The 25830-nt window shown below is 48.4% G+C and overlaps 1 protein-coding gene across 2 annotated transcripts in view; it reads right to left on the bottom strand.

The window, feature by feature from the left end:
- CD58 (CD58 molecule) overlaps positions 1–25830 on the bottom strand; it is a 246053-nt gene that overhangs the window by 57848 nt on the left and 162375 nt on the right. For both annotated transcript variants that reach the window (XM_030203880.1, XM_030203881.1), the window contains exon 6: positions 15497–15553. In XM_030203880.1, the coding sequence (XP_030059740.1) occupies positions 15497–15553 (57 nt within the window). The remainder of the gene's footprint in view (positions 1–15496; positions 15554–25830) is intronic.

The raw sequence follows: 25830 nt of genomic DNA, 5'->3' as shown, positions 1-25830 counted from the left end.
GTATGTTAGAATGAATGGCCTGCTACAGGTAAGTATCTTCACTTTCTTCAAGGACAAGGAGGCCATGTCCTTCTCACATGTGGAAATCCCTAGCTACCAGGTTCACAGAAAAAAACAAAAATAGGAAAATTGGAACTCACAATGGCAAGTTCAAAATATTAATTAACATGAATGTATATACATACTATGTGAGAGTGCAGCCTGGAACAGCATAAAACAGACCAAAGAGGGTGCAGTTGGATTTTAGACCCCAAACAAATTCTGCAGAACTGTCTGTCACGTCCAGTATCCTGCTCATGGCAGTAGGAAGATGAGAATGTGTGGACTGAAGACCATGTTGCATTGCAGCCGTACAAATTTTTTCTATGGAGGCTGATCTCAGGTGGGCAACTGATGCCACCATGGCTCTGACATTACAAACCTTGACATGACACTCAAGAGTCAGCCCAGGGGTGTATGTGAAAGAAATCCAATCTGCCAGCCAATTAGAGATTGTACGATTCCTGATGGCGACCCCCATCCAGTTGTAATAAAAAAAGCTGGGTGGACTGCCTTAAGGGCCTAGTTCGCTCCAAGTAAAAGGCCAATGCTCACTTGCAGTCCCAGGTGTGCAATGCGCTTTTGGAAGGATGGGAAAGAATGTTGGAAGAACAATCGACTGGTTCAAATGGAAAACTACTCTGTTGTGATAAAACTTAGTATAATATAGATCTGCTACTAGGGCCTGAAGCTTACTGACCCTGCAAGCTGAAGTAACAGCCACCAAAAACATGACCTTTCAGGTCAAGTACTTCAGAGGACAGGAATCAAGTGGCTGAAAAGGACCTTTCATCAGCTGGGTGAGAACGACGTTGAGGTCCCATAACCCAGGAAGAAGCTTGACAGGGGGCTTTATCAAAAGCAAACCTCTCATGAAGCGAACAACTAAACGCTGTCTAGAGATGGGCTTACCTTCTACACAGTAATGGTAACTAATTGCAATGGGGTGAACCCTTACAGAGTTGGTCTTAAGATCAGACTCAGAGATGTGTAAGAGATATTCAAGCAGGGTCTGTGTAGGGCAAGAAAGAGAATCTAAGGCCTTGCCCTCACACCAGATGGCAAACCTCCTTCATTTGAAAGAGTAACACCTCTTAGTGGAATCTTTCCTGGAAGCCAGCAAGGCTTGGAGACACCCTCCAGAAGATGCAAGGAAGCAAATTCTAAGCTCTCAACATCCAGGCTGAGAGAGTCGGAGACTGGAGGTTCAGATGTAGAAGAGACCCCTCATTCTGCGTGATGAGGGTCAGAAAACATTCCAATCTCCAAGGATCTTCGGAGAACAACTCCAGAAGAAGTGGAAAGCATATCTGCCTGGGCCAGAATGGAACGATCAGGATCATTGGTCCCCAGTCTTGCTGGAGTTTCAGCAAAGTCTTCCTCACAAGATGAATGGGAGGATATGCATACAGAAGTCCATTCCCCCAATGAAGGAGGAAGGCATCTGATGCTAGTCTGTCATGAGCCTGGAGCAATATTGAGGGACTTTGTGATTGTACAGAGTGGCAAACAGATTCACCGAGGGGGGTGGGGGGAGGTGCCCCACACTTGGAAGAACATGTGGGCAACGCCCATGCTGAGTGACCACTTTTGCGGTTGAACAACCCTGCTTAATCTGATGGCCAGGCTATTGGATTTGTACGCCGGGTAGGTGGCCCTGAGAACTATCCCGTGCTGGATAGCCCAGTGCCACATCCGAACAAATTTGTGATACAGAGAGTGTGATTTGGTACCCTCCTGCTTGTTGGTATAATACACTGTAACCTGATGAATTAGTACAATTTGGATGAACAACCGATCTCTGAAAGCCTTTAGAGTGTTCCAGGTTGCCCCTAAGTCCAGAAGGAGTCCAGAAGGTTAATGTGGAGATCCGTCTGCTGGGCTGATCGAGCACATTGAGTGTGAAGCTCGTCCAAGTGAGCTCTCCATCCTAGGTGGGATGCATCCATCATCAGCACCCTCTGCAGCTGAGAAATTTGGAATGGAAGTCCCACAGTCAAATTGGATCGAATTGTCCACCAAACCTGGTGTCACTTTGATGATATCTAATACCACTGAGAATCTAGGGTCCACTGGGAAGTTCTCATGTGAAGACATGCCATGGGTGTAACATGAACAGTGAAGGCCATGTGGCCTAACAACCTCAACATCTACTAAGTTGTGACCTGCCGGATGGCTCAAACCTGAGTGGCAAAAGCGAGTAGGGTGTCCACCCTCAGCACAGGGAGAAAAGGCTCGCGCCTGATGTATCTAGCAGGGCTCCACTGAACTCCAATTGCTGAACAGGGAGCAGATGGGACTCGAGGTAGTTTAAAACAAACCCTAGTAGCTCAAGCACCCGAACAGTTCTCCACATGGATGCCTGAGCACCATTCCTTGATATGGTCCTTACCAGCCAATCGTCCAGATAAGGAAACACATGGACTTCCAGTGTCACGGTCGTCATTGTCCATGCCTTGCTCGTCAGTGCCTCGCTCCATCTAGACCCATTAGATTTACCTGCAATTCTAGTCAGTGACCTGGGGAAGGGTCACTGTAGGATGGTGATAGCCAAGCTGGTGATGTCATCAGTACTGAGCCCTTCTTAAACTGGCCTCTGCATGCACTCAGTGTGCTGGCAATTACTCCTGATTGAGTTCAGGCCTGCCTGAGGCTCTGCTAGTTCCAACTGTGGTTTTCTTGTCAGGTTGTGGCCTGAAGCATTGCTACAGCTTTCACCTTCTAGCTCTGTTCCAGTGTGGCCTGCTTCCAAGCCTTGAAGTCCTGAGAGCTTCTTGTACTTCAGCTGAGATTCCAGTTGTCCGCAGTGAGTCCTTGGTCGCTGGTTGCAGTGAGTAGGCTCTGTGCTTTTTGGACTGTGTGGGCTGGGACGACATGGAGTGCTGTAGGTACTGTGGCTGTGGCCACATCCCGAGGTATCCCTGGATGAGGTGGCTGTGCTCGGAGCGTAGAGGGATCCATATGGGCTGTTCCTGGTTCCTGTTTGCTGCACTGTGCCTGTGTGTGAACTCTTGCCCTGGGAGCTTTGGCTCGGGCATTGCTTTGTTTAAACCTGTTTGCCCTGGGAGCATTTGGCTCGGGTGCTTCAGAGATTGTATTGACCTCTTGCCCTGGGAGCTTTGGCTCGGGCATTGCTTTACTTAAACCTGTTTGCCCTGGGATCCTTGGCTTGGGCATCGCTTGCTTAAACCTTACTTGCCCTGGGAGCATTCGGCTCGGGCGTCTCAGTGACCATTTGTTTTTTTGTGACATTTTTTACTCCTGCAAGCGGAGTGGTCTGCTCGAGTTCCCTACCCGCGGTGTGGGTCTCCTAGAGACTGTTTTTATTTCTTTTGTTTTGGTTCTGATCCTCTCCTACTTCCAAGAAAGCTGGCCGCGGAGGTCCCGCGGCTTACATGAGAGTCCTGACAGAATGAACCTTTTTCTGACTGCCCTCCTATGTGCTTTATTGTTGGCTGTATGTTTTGCTTTAGCTAGTGATAGGATGTGCAGCTAGGCTGCTTGTGTTCTCTCCCCTCTCTTGTTTTCTGAGCCGTTTGTTTGCCTTTTGTATTGTGTTCCTTTTGCTGCCAATAAAGCTACCTTAGTTCACCTCCACTTGCAATCCAGTCCAGTTCTTTGGGATACTCTTGACTCTATGGGATTCCGTCTACCAGAGGTGGTAGAGTGATTCTCACACTGCCACCTCTGGGTCAATTGCTCACAAATGTCACAATCAGTCTGCGTAGCAACGCTGTGACTACTGCAAGACATTTGGTGAACACTCTGGGAGCCGATGCGAGGCCAAATGGCAACACCAGGTATTGAAAGTGATGTGTCCTCAGCCAAAATTGAAGATACTTCCTGTAACCTGAAAGTATTGTGATATGAATGTAACCATCTTTGAAGTCCAGTAAGCATTGCCATTCTTGTTCTTGAATCATCGGGCGAAGGGTGCCCAGGGAAATCATCCTGAACTTTTCTTTGATCAGGAATTTGTGCAGCACCCTTAGGTCTACGATGGGATGCATCCCCCCTGTTTTCTTTGGCACAATGAAGTACCTGGAAAAGAATTCCTTCCCTTGTTGCCCTGGTAGAACTGGCTTGACCTCATGGGCCTTTAGATGGGAGGAGAATTCCTCTGCAATTACCTCCTTGTGATGAGAGCTGAAATGAGATGCTCTCGGTGGACAATTTGGTGTCTCTGTCGCCAATGCAAGGCGCAACCAAGAATGACTATTTGAAGAACCCACTGGTCAGAGGTTACAAGGGGCCACCTTTCCTGGAAAACATTTAGCCTACCCCTTACCAGCAGATTGTCCAGGACAGCCATTTTTACTGCGGCTATGCTCTACTGCAGTCAAAAAAATCAAACTCTGCTTTGACTGGGGAACTGGCTGGGCCTTGGACACACATTTTTGATGAGAATGAGCATGCTGAGCGAGAAGAACGACCGTACCTAAGCCTCTGCGAGTAATAGGGACCCCTCTTCAACTTGCCCAAAAACCTCTTGAATGAGGAGGAGGGTGCAGAAGGCATCTGGAAGGAGAGAGTATCAATAATGTCAGTGTGTTTCTCAATGAGGTCAGTGACCTCCTCCACCTTCTCTCCAAAAAGGTTATCCCCCCCAGCAAATGGCATCGGTCAATCTCTGCTGAACTTCCAGGTCCAAGTCAGAGACATGCAGCCATGAGAGTCTGCGCATCACTATAATTTGGGCAGAGATCCTAGAAGCAACATCAAAGTGTCAAATGAATCCATGGCCAGGAACTTACGACATGCCTTCTGCTGCTTGGCCAACTGGCGAAGCCATTCGGCCTGCTTCGATGGGAGAGAATCCGCCAAATCAATCATACTATACATCAAGTTCCACAAATGAAAGCTCGTGAAGAGCTGGTATGTGGATATGGGAGATGAGCATAGAGACGCCCATGAGAGCTCCTCATCAGTGTCAGCAAAGAATTCCTCATGGGAAGGCCGAGACCGAGCATCCCCGGAGAGAGAGGAATCATGTCCTTGTTTGGAGGGGCATCAAAGTGTAGACTCCACCCTCGACTTATAGTAGATATCCTGAAAACCTGACTAGCTGGGGTGCCTCCAGGACCAGGTTTGGGAACCACTGTATTACAGCATAGTTTCAATTGCCAATCATGGCATGTAGCACATCACTTGGTGTTTTGAAGCAAAAGAGGGAGGTGAAGTGGTGCAGGGATGACAAAGGAGCAGAATTATTGTTTTTATTCTATTTTTTTTTAATTATGCTGTTTTATTTCTTTAAAAATGTAAATGTAATCCACTCTGTTCATTTCAGTGGATCGAAAAAGCAAAGACTATGTGTTAAATTAAATTAATACTAATATCACTGCATCTCAGATTTTAGATGACAGATCTAAATAGATAACCTCAATATTATTTCTCCTACAATAGAATTTAACCTAAGACTGAAAACCTCAGCGGTGCACCTTGCCAGTGATTTTAAACTGTGGTAACAATTGCTTGCACCCACCTCGTCATCGGTTCTCAAGTGGTCTTAAAAATAAAACTTCCCAATACTTTTTCCACTGCACATACAGTTGTCTCAGTGTTATCTACTTTACTTTAAGCCAGTCAGAATTCTGGGGCTGAGTGACGTAGATGAACAGGAAGTAGTAAAAAAGTAGATAAAGAAAATGCCATCGACGTCTTGGCAGGAATAATCTGTATGCATGAGCTAAGCTGGCACTATTGAGATCTTGTGGTAAGATGTATGGTTTGTAAAGGGTTCACTGGTGGGGGTTGTTTGTATACATCTTCTCATGCAGTGTATAAATGCTTTTATGGGGGACAGTCCTTGGTGGCAAAACATGGTCGTATTGGAAGCTGTGTCCCCCGTCTGACAATGCTCTGCTACAAGATGAGTATTAGATTTATACATAGTTAATATATGAAAGTAGATAACACTAAAGGAGACAACTGTATGTGTAGTGGAAGTATTCGGAAGTTTACATTTTTTATTTTTAAAACCATTTGAGAACTGATGACGAGGTGGATGCAAGCAATTCTATTGTGGGAGAAATAATATTGAGGTTAAATTAAATTAAATCATGATAACTGACTGTACCAAGATTCTTCAAAGAAGACCACCCAGATTAGAAGAATTTATGACTAAAGATGAAAACTCGAACCAGACTGCACAAGAGACAAGGTTACAAAAAGGGGCACTTTCAATATGATGTCTAAGTCCAACTTTGGACATGTTGCTTAAAACGTCCAAAACTTGAGTAGTAAAAATGGCCATTTTCAAAACAGAAAAAAAGTTTTATCTTTTTTTTTTGGAAAATGGCTATTTGCTAAATGTTTTTGGGCTCTGTGATTTATCTTTTTGGTCTGTTTTGGAAAAAAAAAAAGTCTAAGTGAAAAACGCACAAAATCAGGCCACTGGGATATAGGAGGAGACATCCCAGGAGAGCAATGGGGCACTGCAGTGGACTTCAAATAAATGCTCCCAGATACACATCTCACCAATGCTCTCTAATCTTGTCTGTTGAGCCCCCCCCAAACCCACTACCCCCAACTGTACAGCATTACAATAGCTCTTATGGGTGAAGGGGGTACCTATATGTGGGTACAGTGGGTTTCTAGTGAGTTTTGGAGGGCTCATGGTTTCCACCACAACAGGTAGGGGCGGTATGGGGCCTAAGTCCACCTGTCTGCAGTACACTGCAACCAGCATTACACTACTCCAGGGACCTGCATGCCACTCTAATGGACCTGAGTATTACATCTGAGGCTGGCATAGGGGGTGGGAGGGGGTAATTGACCACTGGGGGAGTAAGGGGAGGTCATCCCTTATACCCTCCAGTGGTCATCTGGTCATTTAGAGCACCTTTTTGTGCCTTATTCGTTATAATACAGGTCTAGCTCAAAACGTCTCAGTTTTAGCCCTGGATGGTTTTGTTTTGTTCTATTATGGCATTGTTCTAAACATACAGAATCACATGCATTGTTGTGTAGTCTGCCTCCAGCAGTACCTCAGAACAAAGCAGACAAAATTACCAGAGCAGAAAAAATGACTTTGAAAAGTTCCCTCCATTCCAATGTAAAAAGTATTCACTACGTAACCCATGTCAAGTGCTTTAATTCAATGACATACAAAGCGATCTGGCAGAGACATCTATATACCACCAGTGAAAAACTGCTGGATTTGCACCAGCCTTGTGGTGACAGTATAGGGTATGATACATACCTGTAGCAGGTGTTCTCCGAGGACAGCAGGCTGATTGTTCTCACGACTGGGTGACGTCCGCGGCAGCCCCCACCAACCGGAAAGAAGCTTCGCGGGACGGTCGGCACGCAGGGCACGCCCACCGCGCATGCGCGGCCGTCTTCCCGCCCGTGCGCGACCGCTCCCGCCAGTTGAATGACTAGCAAAAGATGAAACACACAACTCCAAAGGGGAGGAGGGAGGGTAGGTGAGAACAATCAGCCTGCTGTCCTCGGAGAACACCTGCTACAGGTATGTATCATACCCTTTCTCCGAGGACAAGCAGGCTGCTTGTTCTCACGACTGGGGTATCCCTAGCTCTCAGGCTCACTCAAAACAAGAACCCAGGTCAATGGAACCTCGCAACGGCGAGGAAACAACAGAAATTGACCTACGAAGAACAACTAACTGAGAGTGCAGCCTGACCAGAATAAATTCGGGTCCTGGAGGGTGGAGTTGGATTTACACCCCAAACAGATTCTGCAGCACCGACTGCCCGAACCGACTGTCGCGTCGGGTATCCTGCTGGAGGCAGTAATGTGATGTGAATGTGTGGACAGATGACCACGTCGCAGCCTTGCAAATCTCTTCAATAGTGGCTGACTTCAAGTGGGCCACTGACGCTGCCATGGCTCTAACACTATGAGCCGTGACATGACCCTCAAGAGTCAGCCCAGCCTGGGCGTAAGTGAAGGAAATGCAATCTGCTAGCCAATTAGAGATGGTGCGTTTCCCGACAGCGACCCCTAGCCTGTTAGGGTCGAAAGAAATAAACAATTGGGCGGACTGTCTGTTGGGCTGTGTCCGCTCCAAGTAGAAGGCCAATGCTCTCTTGCAGTCCAATGTGTGCAACTGACGTTCAGCAGGGCGGGTATGCGGCCTGGGGAAGAATGTTGGCAAGACAATTGACTGGTTAAGATGGAACTCCGACACCACCTTCGGCAGGAACTTTGGGTGGGTGCGGAGCACTACTCTGTTGTGATGAAATTTGGTATATGGAGCATGAGCTACTAGGGCTTGAAGCTCACTGACCCTACGAGCTGAAGTAACTGCCACCAAGAAAATGACCTTCCAGGTCAAGTACTTCAGATGGCAGGTATTCAGTGGCTCAAAAGGAGGTTTCATCAGCTGGGTGAGGACGACGTTGAGATCCCATGACACAGTAGGAGGCTTGATAGGGGGCTTTGACAAAAGCAAGCCTCTCATGAATCGAACGACTAAAGGCTCTCCAGAGATGGCTTTACCTTCCACACGATAATGGTAAGCACTAATCGCACTAAGGTGATTCCTTACTGAGTTGGTCTTGAGGCCAGACTCTGATAAGTGCAGAAGGTATTCAAGCAGGTTCTGTGCAGGGCAAGAACGAGGTTCTAGGGCCTTACTCTCACACCACACGACAAACCTCCTCCACTTGAAAAAGTAACTCTTTTTAGTGGAATCCTTCCTAGAGGCAAGTAAAACCCGGGAGACACCCTCAGACAGACCCAACGCAGTGAAGTCTACGCCCTCAACATCCAGGCCGTGAGAGCCAGAGACTGAAGGTTGGGGTGCAGTAACGCTCCGTCGTTCTGCGAAATGAGAGTCGGAAAACACTCCAATCTCCACGGTTCTTCTGAGGACAACTCCAGAAGAAGAGGGAACCAGATCTGACGGGGCCAAAAGGGCGCTATCAGAATCATGGTGCCGCGGTCTTGCTTGAGCTTCAGTAAGGTCTTCCCCACCAAAGGTATGGGAGGATAAGCATACAGGAGGTCGGTCCCCCAATGGAGGAGAAAGGCATCCGACACTAGCCTGCCGTGTGCCTGAAGTCTGGAACAGAACAGAGGCAGCTTGTGGTTGGTCTGAGAGGCGAAAAGGTCCACCGAGGGGGTGCCCCACGCTCGGAAGATCTTGCGTACCACTCTGGCATGGAGCGACCACTCGTGCGGTTGCATGACTCTGCTCAGTCTGTCGGCCAGACTGTTGTTTACGCCTGCCAGGTACGTGGCTTGGAGGAGCATGCCGAACCGACACGCCCAACGCCACATCCCGACGGCCTCCTGGCACAGGGGGCGAGATCCGGTGCCCCCCTGCTTGTTGACGTAATACATTGCGACCTGATTGTCTGTCCGAATTTGGATAATTTGGCAGGACAGCCGATCTCTGAAAGCCTTCAGTGCGTTCCAGATCGCTCGGAGCTCCAGGAGGTTGATCTGCAGATCCTTTTCCTGGAGGGACCACAGACCCTGGGTGTGAAGCCCATCGACATGTGCTCCCCACCCCGGGCGAGATGCATCCGTCGTCAGCACTTTCACGGGCTGCGGAATTTGGAATGGACGTCCCAGGGTCAAATTGGTCCGGATGGTCCACCAGAGCAGTGAAGTGCGGCAACTGGTGGAGAGGCGGATGACATCTTCTAGATTCCCGGTGGCTTGGAACCACTGGGAAGCTAGGGTCCATTGAGCAGATCTCATGTGAAGACGAGCCATGGGAGTCACATGAACTGTGGAGGCCACATGACCCAGAAGTCTCAACATCTGCCGAGCTGTGATCTGCTGAGACGCTCTGGTCTGCGAAGCCAGGGCCAAGAGGTTGGTGGCCCTCGCTTCGGGAAGGTAGGCCTGAGCCGTCTGGGAATTCAGCAGCGCTCCTATGAATTCCAGAGACTGAGTTGGCTGGAGATGGGACTTTGGGTAATTTATCACAAACCCCAGCAGCTCCAGAAGTTGAATAGTGCACTGCATGGACCGGAGGGCTCCTGCCTCCGAGGTGTTCTTGACCAGCCAATCGTCGAGATATGGGAACACGTGCACTCCCAGCTTGCGTAGGTAGGCCGCTACCACCACGAGGCACTTGGTAAACACTCGTGGGGCAGAGGCGAGCCCAAAGGGCAGCACACAATACTGAAAGTGCCGTGCGCCCCGGGCGGAATCTGAGATACTGTCTGTGAGCTGGCAGTATCGGTATGTGAGTATATGCGTCCTTTAAATCCAGGGAACATAGCCAATCGTTTTTCTGAATCATTGGCAGAAGGGTGCCCAAGGAAAGCATCCTGAACTTTTCTTTGACCAGGAATTTGTTCAGGCCTCTCAGGTCTAGGATGGGACGCATCCCCCCTGTTTTCTTTTCCACAAGGAAGTACCTGGAATAGAATCCCTGCCCTTCCTGCCCGGGTGGTACGGGCTCGACCGCATTGGCGCTGAGAAGGGCGGAGAGTTCCTCTGCAAGTACCTGCTTGTGATGGGAGCTGAAAGACTGAGCTCCCGGGGGACAATTTGGAGGCAGGGAGGCCAAATTCAGGGCGTATCCGCACCGCACTATTTGGAGAACCCACTGGTCGGAGGTGATGAGAGGCCACCTTTGGTGAAAGAATTTTAACCTCCCTCCGACCGGCAGATCGTCTGGTACGGACACTTGTAGGGCGGCTATGTTCCCGTGGATCCAGTCAAAAGCCCGTCCCCGGCTTTTGCTGTGGAGGCGCAGGGGGCTGCTTAGGCGCACGCTGTTGACGAGAACGAGCGCGCTGGGGCTGTCCCTGTGCCTGACGAGGCCTTCGGGCCGGCTGGTTGTACCTACGCTTCGCAAAAGAATAGGGTGCAGCCTGCCGGGCCCGGGAAAAACGTCCACCTGTGGAGGTGGATGCTGAAGGCGCCCGGTGGGAGAGCTTGTCGAGAGCGGTTTCCCGCTGATGCAGTTGGTCCACCATCTGCTCGACCTTCTCACCGAAAATGTTATCCCCCCGGCAAGGGACGTCAGCCAGTCTCTGCTGGGTGCGGTTGTCCAGGTCAGAGGCACGCAGCCATGAGAGCCTGCGCATCACTATACCTTGGGCCGCAGCACGAGATGCCACGTCACAGGTGTCAAAAATACCCCTGGACAGGAACTTTCTGCACGCCTTCAGCTGCCTGACCACCTCCTGATAAGGCCTGGACTGCTCCGGCGGGAGCTTCTCGACCAGGTCCGCCAGCTGTTGCACATAGGTCCGCATGTGGATGCTCATATAGAGCAGGTATGACTGGATGCGGGTCACGAGCATGGAGGATTGGTAGGCCTTCCTCCCAAACGAGTCCAGAGTGCGAGACTCCCGCCCCGGGGGCGCCGAGGCGGTATCCCTCGAACTCCGTGCCCTCTTGAGAGCAGAATCCACGACCGCTGAGTCATGGGCAATTGAGGCCGCATGAGCTCTGGGTCAGAGTGGATCCTGTACTGGGACTCTGCTTTCTTGGGAATGGTGGGGTTAGTTAATGGTCGCACCCAGTTCCGGAGCAGCGTCTCCTTCAGGACATTGTGCAGCGGCACCGTGGAGGACTCTCTAGGTGGTGATGGATAGTCGAGGACCTCGAGCATCTCGGCCCTCGGCTCTTCCACAGAGACCACGGGGAAGGGAATGCTGATAGACATATCCCGCACAAAGGAGGCAAAGGAGAGACTCTCAGGAGGTGAGAGCTTCCTCTCCGGTGAAGGCGTGGGGTCCGAGGGAAGGCCCGTAGACTCCTCTGAGGAGAAATATCTAGGGTCCTCCTCTTCCCCGGTATCGGACATTAGCTCATGTAGCTGAGTCCTGTACCGGGCCCGGCTCGACGTCGAGGCACCGAGGTCTCGGTGTCGTCGAGCGGTGGACTCCCGCGCCGGCGGGGACGGAGCTCCCTCCATCGACGTCGACGGGGACTCCACCTGCGTGGCGGTCGAGACCGGCACCGCAAGCGGCGGCGGTGTCGACAGCCCCGGCGCCGGGCTAGAGCTCGCCGGCGCCACAGTCATCGGCGCCGAGGGCGCAAGCACCCCCGGCGCCGGCACAGCCTGGCGCATCAGCCCTTCCAGGATCCCCGGAAGGATGGCTCTGAGGCACTCGTCCAGGCCCGCTGCCGGGAAAGGCGGTGGGGCCGGTAAGGGTGTCGGTGCCGGAAGCTGCTGGGGGCCAGGAGACGGCACCGAGGTGCCGGAACCCCGACGCGTCGGTACCTCCACAACCGACGGAGACCTCTCCTCACGACGATGACGCTTCGGCGTCGTCTCCTCTCCGACATCGGGATGCACCGAAGGCGACCGGTGACGACGCTTCTTGTCTTTCTTCCGATGCACGTCACCGGCGCCAGAGGGCATGGAGGAGGAGGAGGTCGATCCCCCTCGGTTTCGAGGTACCGGGTCAGACAGGGTTCGGTCCCGCGGCCCACGAGCTGAGGGCGTGACCGGGGCCGACTGCCCACGCGGCCTCTCACCCCCACTCTCACCGGAGGACCGGCGGGCCGACGGGACCTGTTCTCCTGGGGTCGCTGCCATCGGTGCCGATGTCTCGGGCATCGATACCGGTACCGAAGGGCCGGGCGTCGATACCGATGCCTTCGAGGTCGACGTCGAGGGGCCGGCGCAAGTTCCAAAAAGACGGTCCCGCAGAACTTGCCTCGCAACCTGAGTCCGTTTCCGGAGACCGAGACACAAAGAACACGACTTGAAATTGTGCTCCGGCCCGAGGCACTGGAGGCACCAAGCGTGGGTGTCGGTCTGCGAGATCGGCCGGCCGCAGCGACCACACTTTTTAAATCCACTCGGGACCTTCGAGGACATCGACGGAAAAATCGCGTCGGCGAAGTCAAAGTCGTCAATGGTGGCTAAAATCACACCACGAAAAACAAACGACCGAGCGGCCACTAGGCCGCAACGTGGCGTCCCCGCTGGAAGCGAGGGAAAAAAAGGGAGCGCGTGTCCCACACGCGCAGGGTTTCTTTTTTTTTTTTTTAAAAGGAAACCGGGCGGTAACTAAAACCGATAAACAAAATTAGAAAAAAGCACGATCAGCGTATACGCGATCGAACGATCCGGCGGCTGAACAGAGAGAGCGCAAAACACGACTCTCTCCAGGCGCGGAAAAAAAGGAACTGGCGGGAGCGGTCGCGCACGGGCGGGAAGACGGCCGCGCATGCGCGGTGGGCGTGCCCTGCGTGCCGACCGTCCCGCGAAGCTTCTTTCCGGTTGGTGGGGGCTGCCGCGGACGTCACCCAGTCGTGAGAACAATCAGCCTGCTTGTCCTCGGAGAATCATCTGCCACATTAACAGATACTTCTGTACCCTTATATTATGTGTAAACACTATATTCCACTGGGTTAACCTGAATATTCAATAACTGCACTGAATATTATAAATACAAACATACACACAGTTATGCTTTAACTTTTTATATGCTTTATTGCAATCAGTATTCCACATCAAAATAGTAAAATTACCTGCATTCATACCCATTCATTCACATCCATATAATCACCCCCGTAGAGACTGCTAACTAATACAAATGTTATCATCTGGCGGATGCTATTAACAAATGGAGCACTGATTCGTGAAACCAATTTATGGTTGTTAATGCACTTCGGTGGAAACCAGTATCGGATCTCAGTTCTAACAGAAAACAACATAAGCATTGCTAAGTTGCACGCTAAAGACGATTTTTGGGTCAATTAACCAGTGGATTTAGTATTCACTGGCAAAATAAATACTGGACTATCAATATTATGAGGTTTGGGGTTGGTTGGTAGATAGCTAACATTTGTATTAGTTAGCAGTCTCTACGGGAGTGATTGTATGGATGTGAATGAATGGGTATGAATGCAGGTAATTTTACTATTTTGATGTGGAATATTGATTGCAAAAAAGATAACAACTTATATTATGTGTGGAACAAGCAACGCAATGATCACTGGCAACAATGAACAGGGAGCCCACAGGACAACCCAGACTAATTTGAATGTTGGCATTCAATGTACAAGACTAATAATGCCCTTTTATTCTTTCTAAAATGTGCTACACCAGTGGTTCCCAAACCTGGTCCTGGAGGCACCCCAGCTGGTCAGGTTTTCAGGATATCCCCATATCATAAAACTAAATAACTGGGTACATCAATTCCACTATAGTAGCATAAATTATATCAAACACCATTCATTAGCAACTATGAACATATACAAAATCTTTATTGCATATCATAAATCATCTAAAAAAACCATTATATTCCTCTAGTACTATTGCTCATCCATATTGCACTTTCCTCCCAAATTTTCAAAACATCTATTACCTCTAAAAAAGAGCAAAAATTGACACAGCCAGCACCCAGCCTATTACCAAAAGTTCAAAAGACTCTGTACTTATCTTGGCAGTTCTTCAGCAAATAATTTCAAGACCAACTGTATGGCTCCCCTCGTTCTTCTGGCAAACACACCGTAGAAAAAATCCACAGCCAACTACACAGTTCATACAGTCCTCAAGATGAATCACTGTCCTTTGCGATCAGTTGAAGCAACCCCATTGAACTGGCCACAGAATCTTCACACACTTATAGTGGTCTCTCAAAATTGTATGGAACCAGGTGCAATGTCATGATACTTAAGTACTACTACTACTTATCATTTCTATAGCTGCATTTTTGTCCTTTAGATTGTAAGCGCCTTTGAGCAGGGACTGTCCTTCTTTGTTAAACTGTACAGCACTGCGTAACCCTGGCAGCGCTTTAGAAATGTTAAATAGTAGTAGTACTATAGCGCTACTAGACATATGCAGCGCTGTAAGGCTCTGATGTTAGCGTTCTCATCAAACCGTGACCCTACATGATCCGTGTTTCACTACACAAGCGTCATCAGGGGTCAATACTCTAAATATAGAGCAACACTTACTATAACTCTCTATAACACATATACATACAACTTACATAAGACAAAACAAAATCAGCCTATATAAACTTAACAAATATCTTACCGGCAAAATGGTTCGATACAATTTTGAGAGACCACTATAAGTGTGTGAAGATTCTGTGGCCAGTTCAATGGGGTTGCTTCAACTGATTGCAAAGGACAGTGATTCATCTTGAAGACTGTATGAATTGTGTAGTTGGCTGTGGATTTTATCTACACTGTGTTCATCAGAAGAACGAGGGGAACCATACAGTTAGTCTTGAAATTATTTGCTGAAGCACTGCCAAGGTAAGTACAGAGTCTTTTGAACTTTTGGTAACAGACTGGGTGCTGGCTGTGTCAATTTTTGCTCTTTTTTTTAGAGGTAATAGGTCTTTAGAAAATTTGAGAGGGAAGTGCAATATGAATGAGCAATGAGTATTCATGAGAGAGATTTGCAGGCAATGGAGGCAGTGCATGCAAATCTCTCTCATAAATATTCATTGTAGATATCCTGAAAACCTGACTGGCTGGGATGCCTTCAGAACCAGATTTGGGAACCACTGTGCTACACTATCTTTTTCAGACAAACATTGTCACTTACCAGACTTGAGATTTGCATTATCACCTCCCTCAGCCACTGTATCAGCATCTATAGAAACTAACACAAGCAAACATATGAGGTAAATACACTTCAAATATTCAACATTTGGGCAGAGGCAATGACACATAATGACATATAATGTGAATGCTAAGGACATTTATGTGCATAGTAACTATGTTACTATGTTACTATGCACATAAATGTCCTTAGCACGCACATTATATTTTAGTGAATGGGCCCCATAAGCTATTAGTGATGGGATTCAGTGGCCATTCTCTTACAGTAGATATCTAATAAATCCTACCAGTATTTCCACAACTTTAAAAATAAATCAGTAACTTGATTTATAAAGGGGCAAGTTTCAAACTGTGCACAATGAAACATAATCTATGGGTATTTTCATGTGTGGACTTTGTACCAATTTGGTGCAAAAAAGCATGCATAGTTTCATTTTGAAAGTTGTGGCCTTTTGTTTTTTGTATGTTGATACTTTTTTGCATGAAAAATAATGTACATTGGCTTGAACATGCATGGTATGTCCCTTCCTGACCTAAACACACCCCATAATATTTTCTCTCAATGTGGTTAAAAGTATTCATGTAATAGACTTTTAGGGGTTCTCAGAGAGGGCAGTTTTCAGACAGACCACTTACATGTGCAAATGGCTTTGAATATTGTTTTGAGAATTTTAATTTATAATTTTTTTTAAAGCAATTGGCCTCATTGTGAGCAAAGCATCTTTCCTCTTAGGCCATCTGATGTCTGGTGCAGACATTTTCCAGGTATTGCCAAGGAAGCTCTCCTTTTAATTAAGCAAACAGAAAGCTTTGTGTTAATCTGTTAAAACAGAAATTAGTGGAAAGAAACCTACAAAAAAGTCAGATGCTAATGATACTTTTTTAGGGCATGAGGAAAAGACCTTAGTAAAAAAAAAATTTCCATTCCAACACAATCAACAGCATAAGGCAAAGTCACTCATTTGTAATAGCTAGTTTCTGTTTCAAGTTGAGATTATTTTTTAGCTTTAACAGATGTTTTTCAGACAGCAGGATTTATCAGACACACAAGTGAATAACATCATCCAACGACGCAAGGTTGGAACAGCTCTCCCCAATCTCAGAACTAAGGGGTAGGTTCAAGGAAGTGTGCCAAAAATTAAGTGTAAAAATATGGGCACTAAATGCAAATTCTATAACCGCAACTGCGTACTAAATTGCCGTTATATAATAGAGTATATGTCGGCATGCACCCACCTAATTTTAGGCACAAGCACTTACACTGTGTCAAAGGCTGGTTTAAGTGGTTGTGATAGCATTCTATAACTTCCACATGAACTGCAAGGCATGCCCTGCTCTACCCATGTGCAATCCCCCTTAGTAGTTACACGTTACAGCATTTGGGCACTAAGGGCTAGATTCTATAAAAGGCGTCTGTAGGTGTGTTGGAATAATGCACGTAGCACTATTCTATAAACCGCATCTACAGTAAGACATAGCACATAGAACAGGGAAACATGTATAATTAGATGCAGTCATTTATGCCACTGAGAACCTGGTGTTAATGCCCACGCCTAAAAGTACATATGTTCCCACGAATTCTATAACAACGCACATACATGTGATTGACAACCCCGACACGCTTACACTCCTTCCATGGCTGTGCCTCCTTTTCAGTTACATGCGTTGGAATTTACCCACGCCTCTTTTTATAATATGTCTAAAAAGAAGTATGTGTAAACGCCAACTATTGCCAATTAATGATAATTTGTTATTGACCAAGTATCATGACTAATTGGCATGTTATTCAATTGAGTAGTGCACATAAATTGGTCCCGCACACAATTTAATGCATGCTACTTGCCGCACTTTATATAGAATCCGGGGGTAAGTTTATAGAATATATGCCTAAAGCGAAGATACTTACTTATAGCAGATATTCTCCGAGGACAGCAGGCTTCATATTCTCACAAGTGGGTGACACTGATCCGTGTTGCCCAGTTCGGCTTTTGCCATAGTAAAAAAGAGAGAGCTTTGTAGAGCACGAGCTGTGCTCCACTAAGCATGTGCAAGTGCCTTCCTGCCTGTCATGTGAATGCGGTCTCCTCAGTTTAATACTAAAGCAAAAAATAAAGTAAAAATAACCAAGAAGACAACTCCAAGGGGAGGTGGAAGGGATTGTGAGAATATGCTGTCCTCGGAGAATACCTGCTACAGGTAAGTATCTTCACTTTATCTGAGGACAAGCAGGCTTCTATCTTCTCACGTGGGGAATCCCTAGCATCCAGGCTCACCCAAAACAACAAACATTGGTCAAATGATCCTCGCAACGGTGAGGACATAACACAGATTAACCTGAAACTATATACAATCTGAATGAGAGTGCAGCCTGGAACAGAATAAAATGGGCCTAGGAGGGTGGAGTTGGATTCTAAACCCCAATCAGATTCTGCAACACTGACTGCCCGAACTGACTGTTGTGTCGGGTAACCTGCTCAAGGCAGTAGTGTGATGTGAATGTGTGGACCATGTCACAGCCTTGTAAATTTCTTCAATGGAGGCTGACCTTAAGTGGGCTACCGATGCAGCTATGGCTCTGACATTATGAGATGTGATATGACCCTCTAAGACCAGCCCAGCCTGGGCATAAGTGAAGGAAATGCAATCTGCCAGCCAAATTGAAATGGTGGGTTTCCCAATGGCGACCCCCCATCCTGTTGGGATCAAAAGAAACAAAAAGCTGGGCGGATGTCTGTGAGGCCTTGTCCGCTCCATGTAATAGGCCAATGCTCTCTTGCAATCCAAGGTGTGCAAGCTGCTTTCGCCAGGATGGGCATGAGGTAGGGGAAAAAATGTTGGCAAGACAATCGACTGGTTTAGATGGAACTCCAACACCACCTTTGGCAGGAACTTAGGGTGCTTGTGGAGAACTACTCTGTTGTGGTGAAACTTAGTATAAGGTGCATCCACTACTAAGGCCTGAAGCTCACTGACCCTACGAGCTGAAGTAACAGCCACCAAGAAAACGATCTTCAAGGTTAAATACTTCAGATGGCAGGAATTCAGTGGCTCAAATGAGCTTTCATCAGCTGGGTAAGAATGACGTTGAGATACCATGACACTGGTGGAGGTTTGACAGGGGACTTTGACAAAAGCAAACCTCTCATAAAGCGAACAACTAAAGGCTGTCCAGAGATGGGCTTACCTTCTACACGTTGATGATAAGCACTAATTGCACTAAAGTGAATGCTCAAGGAGTCTGGTCTTGAGACCAGACTCTGACAAGTGTAGAAGGTATTCAAGCAGGGTCTGTGTAGGGCAAATAAGAGAATCTAGGGACTTGCTCTCACACCAGATGGCAAACTTCCTCCATTTAAAAGAGTAACACTTCTTAGTGGAATCTTTCCTGGAAGTCAGCAAGACTCGGGAGACACCCTCCAAAAGGGCCCAAAAGAAGCGAATTCTAGGCTCTCAACATCCAGGCCGTGACAGACAGAGACAAGAGATAGGGATGTAGAAGTAACCCCTCTCATTCTGTCAAATGAGGGTCAGAAAACACTCCAATCTCCATGGTTCTTCGGAGGATAATTCCAGAAGAAGAGGGAACCATATCTGCCGCGGCTAGTACGGCACGATCAGAATCATGGTTCTGCATTCCTGCTTAAGTTTCAATAAAGTCTTTCCCACTAAAGGTATCGGAAGATACACATACAGAAGACCTGTCCACCAATTGAGAAGAAAGGCATCTGACACTAGTCTGCCATGGTCCTGAAATCTGGAACAGAACTGAGGAACCTTGTGGTTGAACTGAGTGGCAAAAAGATCCAGCGAGGAGGTGTCCCACGCTCGGAAGATCTTGCAGGCCCTACCCATATTGAGAGAGCACTCGTGTGGTCGCATTATCCTGCTCATCCTTTCGGCCAGGGTATTGTTTGTGTCCGCCAGGTAAGTGGCTCAATGGAACATGCCGTGTTTGTGAGCCCAATGCCACATCCGGATGGTCTCCTGACACAGAGGACGTGATCCGGTGCCTCCACGCTTGTTGCTGTAATACACTGTAACCTGTCTGTTTGAATGAGAGCAATTTGATGAGATAGCTGATCTCTGAAAGCATTTAGAGCGCTCCAGATTGCTCAAAGCTCCAGGAGGTTCATCTGAAGATTCGTTTCCTGGGAGGACCAAGCTCCTTGAGTGTGAAGCCCATCTACATGAGCTCCCCATCCCAGGAGAGACGCACCAGTGGTCAGCACTTTCTGTGGCTGAGGAATTTGGAATGGAAGTCCCAGAGTCAAATTGGATCGAGCTGTCCACCAAAGAAGAGAGCGTACAAGGTCTGGGGACACTTGAATGACATCTTGTAGACTTCCCATGGCTTGGTACCACTAAGAAGCCATGGTCCATTGAGCTGATATCGTGGGAAAACGTGTCATGGGTGTAACGTACACTGTGGACGCCATGTGGCCCAGCAATCTCAACATCTGCTGAGCTGTGTCCTGCTGAGAGGCACGAACCTTGCAGGCCAGCAACACAAGATTGTCCACTCTCATCTCCAGGAGGTAGACTCAAACCCTCTGTGTGTTGAGCAGGGCTCTTATGAACTCCAATCGCTGGGTGTAGATGGGACTTGCGGTAGTTTAGAATGGACCCTAGAAGCTCTAGCATCCGAATAGTCATCCGCATGGACTTCCGAGCACTGTTCTCCATGGTGTTTTCACCAACCAATCGTCGAGATACAGGAACACATGGACTCCCAGTCTGAATAGCGATGCTGCAACTACTGCTAGACATTTGGTGAAGACCCTGGGAGCGAGGCCAAAAGGCAATACGCAGTACTGAAAGTGATGTATTCCCAGCTGAAATCGAAGATACTTCTGGTGGGCTAGAAGTGTCAGGATGTGAGTACATGCATCCTTTAAGTCCAGACAGCATAGCCAATAATTTTTCTAAATCGCAAGGAGAAGGGTGCCCAGGGAAACCATCCTGAACTTTTCTCAGACTAGAAATTTGTTCAGGGCCCTCAAGTCTAGGATGGGATGCATCCCCCCTATCTTCTTCCGCACAAGGAAGTACCTAGAATAAAATCCCCGCCCTTCTTCCCCTGGTGGAACGGGTTTGAATGAATGGGCCTTTAGAAGGGCGGAGAGTTCCTCTGCAAGTACCTGCCTGTGTTGACAGCTGAATGAATGAGCTCTAGGTGGGCAATTTGGAGGTTTGAGATGCCAATTGAGGGCATATCCGAGACAATTTGAAGAACCCACTGGTTGGTGAAAAAATTTATCCTCCTGACTGGCAAGTCATCCAGGACGGATACTTTTACTGCAGCTATGCTCTGCTGGAGCCAGTCAAAAGCTCATCCCTTTGACTGTGGAGCAGCAGGGGCCTTAGGCGCACGCTGCTGATGTGAACAAGCACACTGGGGTTGAGCCTGAGTAGACTGGCTAGCTGAAGGAGTGTACCTATGCTTAGAATAGTAGAAGGGAGAGCTCCTTGGCTTGCCAAAAATCCTCCTTGCTGAGAAGGTGGATGCAAGAGAGAGAAGAGATTGTATCAGTATGCATCTTGATTTGGTCAGCGACCTCCTCAACTTTCTCTCCAAAAAGGTTATCCCCCCGGCAAGGAGCATCCACTATCCGCTGCTTAACAGAGTGTTCCAAGTCAGAAACAGGTAGCCATGAGTCTGCACATTGCTATACTTTGAGCAGAGATCCTAGACGCCACATCAAAAGTGTCATAAGTGCCACTGGCCAAGAACTTTCGACGCGCCTTCTGCTGCTTGATCAACTGGTGAAAAGGCTCGGCTTGCTACGGAAGGAATGCATCCACCAAGCCCGACAACTGTTGCACTGAGTTTTACAAGTAGACGTTCATGAACAGCTGGTAGGATTGTATAAGGGAGATGAGCATTGAAGCCTAGTACATCTTCCTCCCAAAAGAATCCAGGGTTCCAGCTTCTCTGCCTGGGGGCACCGAGGCATACTCCCTAGTACTTCTGGCTAAGAGTGGACTCCACCACCATGGAATTGTGAGGCAACTGAGGCCTAAGAAAACCAGGTTCACTGTGGATCCGATACTGGGTGTCAATCTTCTTGGGCACGACAGTGACTGACAGAGGGAATGGCCAGTTCCTGATGAGGACCTCCTTGAGTACCTCGTGGAGAGAGGCAGTCACAGCCTCCTTAGGAGGAGATGTGTAGTCCAGGACCTCAAGCATCGGCCCAGGGCTCATCCTCCACTTCCAAAGGAAATGGAATGGCATCAGCCATTTCCTTAACCAAAGATGTAAATGAAAGGCTCTCTGACGGAGACTGTCTCCTTTCAGGTGTGGGGGGAGGAGTTTGGAGGGGATCTCATAAGACATCTGAGGAGAAGTATCTGGGATCCTCCTCTGAATTCCATGAGCGCTCCTCCTCGGTGTCGGACAGTATCTCCCTATGGGATTGCCAAGACCGAACCTGCCTTGATGCCGAAGAACCAAGTCCTCGAGAGTGGCGTCGAGAAATTGGCTCCCATGTCAACTCATGAAGCTTCCTCCACTGACGTCGAGGGGGTGCTGACTTGGGTGGCATTTAACACCGGGGCCGCAAGTGGCACCAGCATCGGAGGCCGCACCACAGATGGAGGGCCAGGTGGGGCAGCAACAGGAGGTATGGCAAGTGCAATCACCCCCAATACCAATGAACACTGTTGCATGAGGCCATCCAGCAGCTCTAGAAGGAAGGAAGGAAGGAGCAGATGTGCTCATCGAGGGCTGACACTGGGAAAAGCTGGGGTGCCAGTTGAGGTACAGGTTGCAGAACCGCCAGGGTCGATGCGGGAGCAGGATCTCGGTTGCTTGGAGACAGGCGCATTGGCACCTCCTGTATAGAGGGAGAGTGATCCTCCTGGTGCCGACGCTTCTCAGGTGCCAAATCCTTCGACGCCCCAGAACCATGTTTCTTGGCCTTTTACTGAAGCATGTTACCAAGGCTCCTCAGTGCCAAGGAGACGTCAAATCCTCACGTCACCTCGGGGTCGAGTCCAATGGTGGATGGTCCCAGGGGGCCTGCACAGCAGGAGGCCTTGAGACAGGTGGGCCCACTCGACGCCTCACTGCTCCCAGTGTCTAAGGGTCTAGAAGCAGCCATGCTTGCCTAAGCTCCTGATACTGGTGCGATGTTCAACGTCAATGCCGACGCCTCCGACTTCAATGCCAATGCACCGGATTTGGCTCCAAAAATCCTCTCATTGAGCCTCTCAGGAAACCTCTTCTTCATACGAAGACAGAGAACACAGTTAGCAGATCTATGGTCGGGCCCAAGACACTGCAGACACCAAGAATGGGCATCCTTTCCAGAGACAGTCCGATTGCACCGGGTACAGCGCTTGAAGCTACTGGGAATCTTTGTGAACATGGACGGAAAAACTTTGTTGGCTAAATTAAATGACTCGATGGTGCCTGAAAAAGGGGGTAAGGCACGGAGAAAAAGAAAGGGAAAGACCCAACCGAAATCAGGGCCTAAAAACGGCCTGACGACGGAAAATAAATAAAACTTAAACCTGGGCAAAATAAAACTAAGAAAAAATAAAGGATGGGTTTGTAAGGTCCAATTAAAGGAGCCACAAGAAAAAAAGACCTAAACCACTAACAGCTCTCAAAAAACCGGGTGAGAAAAGGACAAAAAACACATCTTCGCCTCGCGTAGAAAAAAGACAACTGAGGAGACCATTCTCTGAGGTCCAGGTGATGCCTGCTGAGAAAATCTGCTTGAACACTGGTCACTTCTGTCACGTGAACCATGAAGAGACCTGCCAGATGGGCCTCCACCCAAAATGAGGAGAAATGCTTCTTCTGCCATGCACCTGCTCTTTGTGTCGCCCTGATGATTGACATAGGCGACTGCCGTGGCATTGCTGGACATCATGCGCACCTCCACACCTTGGAGAAGTGGCTGAACGCAAGAAGAGCCAACTGGATCGCTCTCGGAACTGAGAGCGATCCAGTTGGCTCTTCTTGCGTTCAGCCACTCCAGAAGGGATCACATGCATTGAGCTACCTGTCCAAAACAGTGCACTCCCCAGCCAGCCAGACTGGCACCTGTCGTTACCACTATCCACTGTGGAGAATCCAGACTCATGCTCTCCAAAGGGTGGACAGCCACCAGCCATCACCACAGGCTGTGTCGCACCAGTCCCTACAGTCGATCCTCCAGGGGGTTCAACTGTGGAGACCAGCGGGACAGAAGCGCCAACTGCAATGGTCTCATGTGCACCCTGGCCCACTGCACTACCTCCAACAAAACAGCCACGGAACCTAGGATCTGTAGATACTCTTTGGCCCTTGGGCTCCGGGACTGCAACAGAGACCGGACCCGAGACTGCAGCTTCCGAATCCTGGTCTCTGGAAAAAAAATTCTGCTCGCTTTGGTATCAAAATGAACACCCAAATACTCCAAGGTCTGGGACAGCTGGAGATGACTGATCACCCAGCCAATGACTGCAGCACATGCACCACTCAGCCGTGGCCCGGGCAGTCTCTTAGTACGACTTCGTTTGGGTGAGCTAGTCATCCAGATATGGATGTATCAAAATGCCTTCCTTGTGCAAGGCTGATGCCACAAAACTGATAATGTCTCCTCAAAACAGCAAAGCAAAGGAAACACTGATGAGCCAGGCACACAAGAATATGAAGGTATGCCTTTGTCAGTTCCAAAGAAGACAGGAACATCCCGGGCTGTATGGCCAGAATAACCAAGCGCAACATTTCCATGTGAAAAGAAAGCACCTGAAGAGCATGACTGACTCCCTTGAGATCCAGAATAGGGTGGCAGGAACCCTCCTTCTTTGGAACCACGAAGTAGATGGAATAATGATCTCTGCCTTTCTCCACCTCCAGTATGCGAACCACAGTCCTTAAGGCCATCAGCCGAAGAAGGTTTCTGGCGAACCGCTCACGCTTTCCAAGGCACCAAACTCCAGCGCATAGCTGTCGCAAACTACTGATCAGAGGTAATCCAGGTCCACTCCCCATAAAAGTCCCGCAGCCTCGTCCCTACAAGAACCAAGGACTGAACCCTGACACCTTCATTGGGCAGATCTTCCTGAGACAGCCGCTGAGGGTCCAAAATCTTGACCGCCCCGGCGGCCCCCTCCCGAAAAGACTGCACCCGCTGAAAGAAATGACTACTAGGCCTGTCAGTCTGCCAGAAGACAGAGCCTGGCAGACAGACTAGTATAACACCCAACACTTTCATAGATTCTTATGTGTTCTTATTAGTGGCAAATTTGCATGTTGTCAAGATCAACCAAGACAGAGCCAGCCAGCTGAGGCACACCAAAGAAAGACACCCTCAGAAAGGGTTGAGTGGGGGAAGGGGGGAGGGACCCAGTCACCTGGGTTTGACACCCCTGGGGCTAGAGAGACCCCCATGGGCGTCAGCCCCAATCCAGCAGTCACAGAGGCGGGAAATAAATAAGAAATATTGATTGTGGGTTTTTTTTCTGGAGAGAGTTTGCTCTTTGAATCAAACCAAAACACCAGGCCCGGGAGTACTACACACTAACCAAAACCCAGCGCCCCCAACTAACCGGACTGAACAGGCTTACCACTGCTACCATCTGCTGAGACTCAGAACAGACTGGCTTTCTGGGGACTGCCCAGCCCACTAACTGGCTTACTTGTAGTTCAGTTTGTTCTCAGTCTCCATCTGCTGATAGAAGTGCATAACCCATCTGTGCCGACCTAGAAGGATACTATGGAAAGGCATGTTTATTCTTTTAGCTAAGGTACTGCTTTTAAAGCAAATGTGAAAAGCATGCACAGCATGGCTCCTGCAACTATTTCCAACCCCTCTGTATGTAAATGAAGGACTGGCTCAAGGGACTGTGGTGCCCTGAGCCACTTATTGTACCAGAACATTGTACCAGTGATTTCATGGTAAGGATCCTGAAAGGGAACTTTAAAACAATACAGGAACGTAAGACCTTTGAATTCAAAATGATTAAATATTTTGACACCCACCAGATAGGACTTAACAAACATCTGGGTTTTCTAGCCCATTACAAAGCATAAAATTGTATTGCTTTGTAAATTGTATTGCTTTCCTGTCTCCCTGACTCTCACCTATTCACCCCCATCCTGTTAGACTGTCACTGAAATGCTTTGATGTTTCACTCATCCCGTCTCCATGCATATAGACTGTCACTGAAATGCTTTGATGTTTCACTAATATATACTGTCATCTACCAACATTTGCTTATTTCCGATCTGATGAAGGGCAACCTTCGAAAGATAATCAAGAAATGTATTAAGTTATGTCTCAATAAAAAAGGTATCATCTTATTTTCTTTTCCATGTTTTAT

This window comes from Microcaecilia unicolor, chromosome 5 (genome assembly GCF_901765095.1).
Source record: "Microcaecilia unicolor chromosome 5, aMicUni1.1, whole genome shotgun sequence".
In the NCBI taxonomy this organism is placed as follows: Eukaryota; Metazoa; Chordata; class Amphibia; order Gymnophiona; family Siphonopidae; genus Microcaecilia; species Microcaecilia unicolor.
The sequence above is the reverse complement of the archived record's forward strand: the minus strand, read 5'-3'. Positions and strand labels throughout refer to the sequence as shown.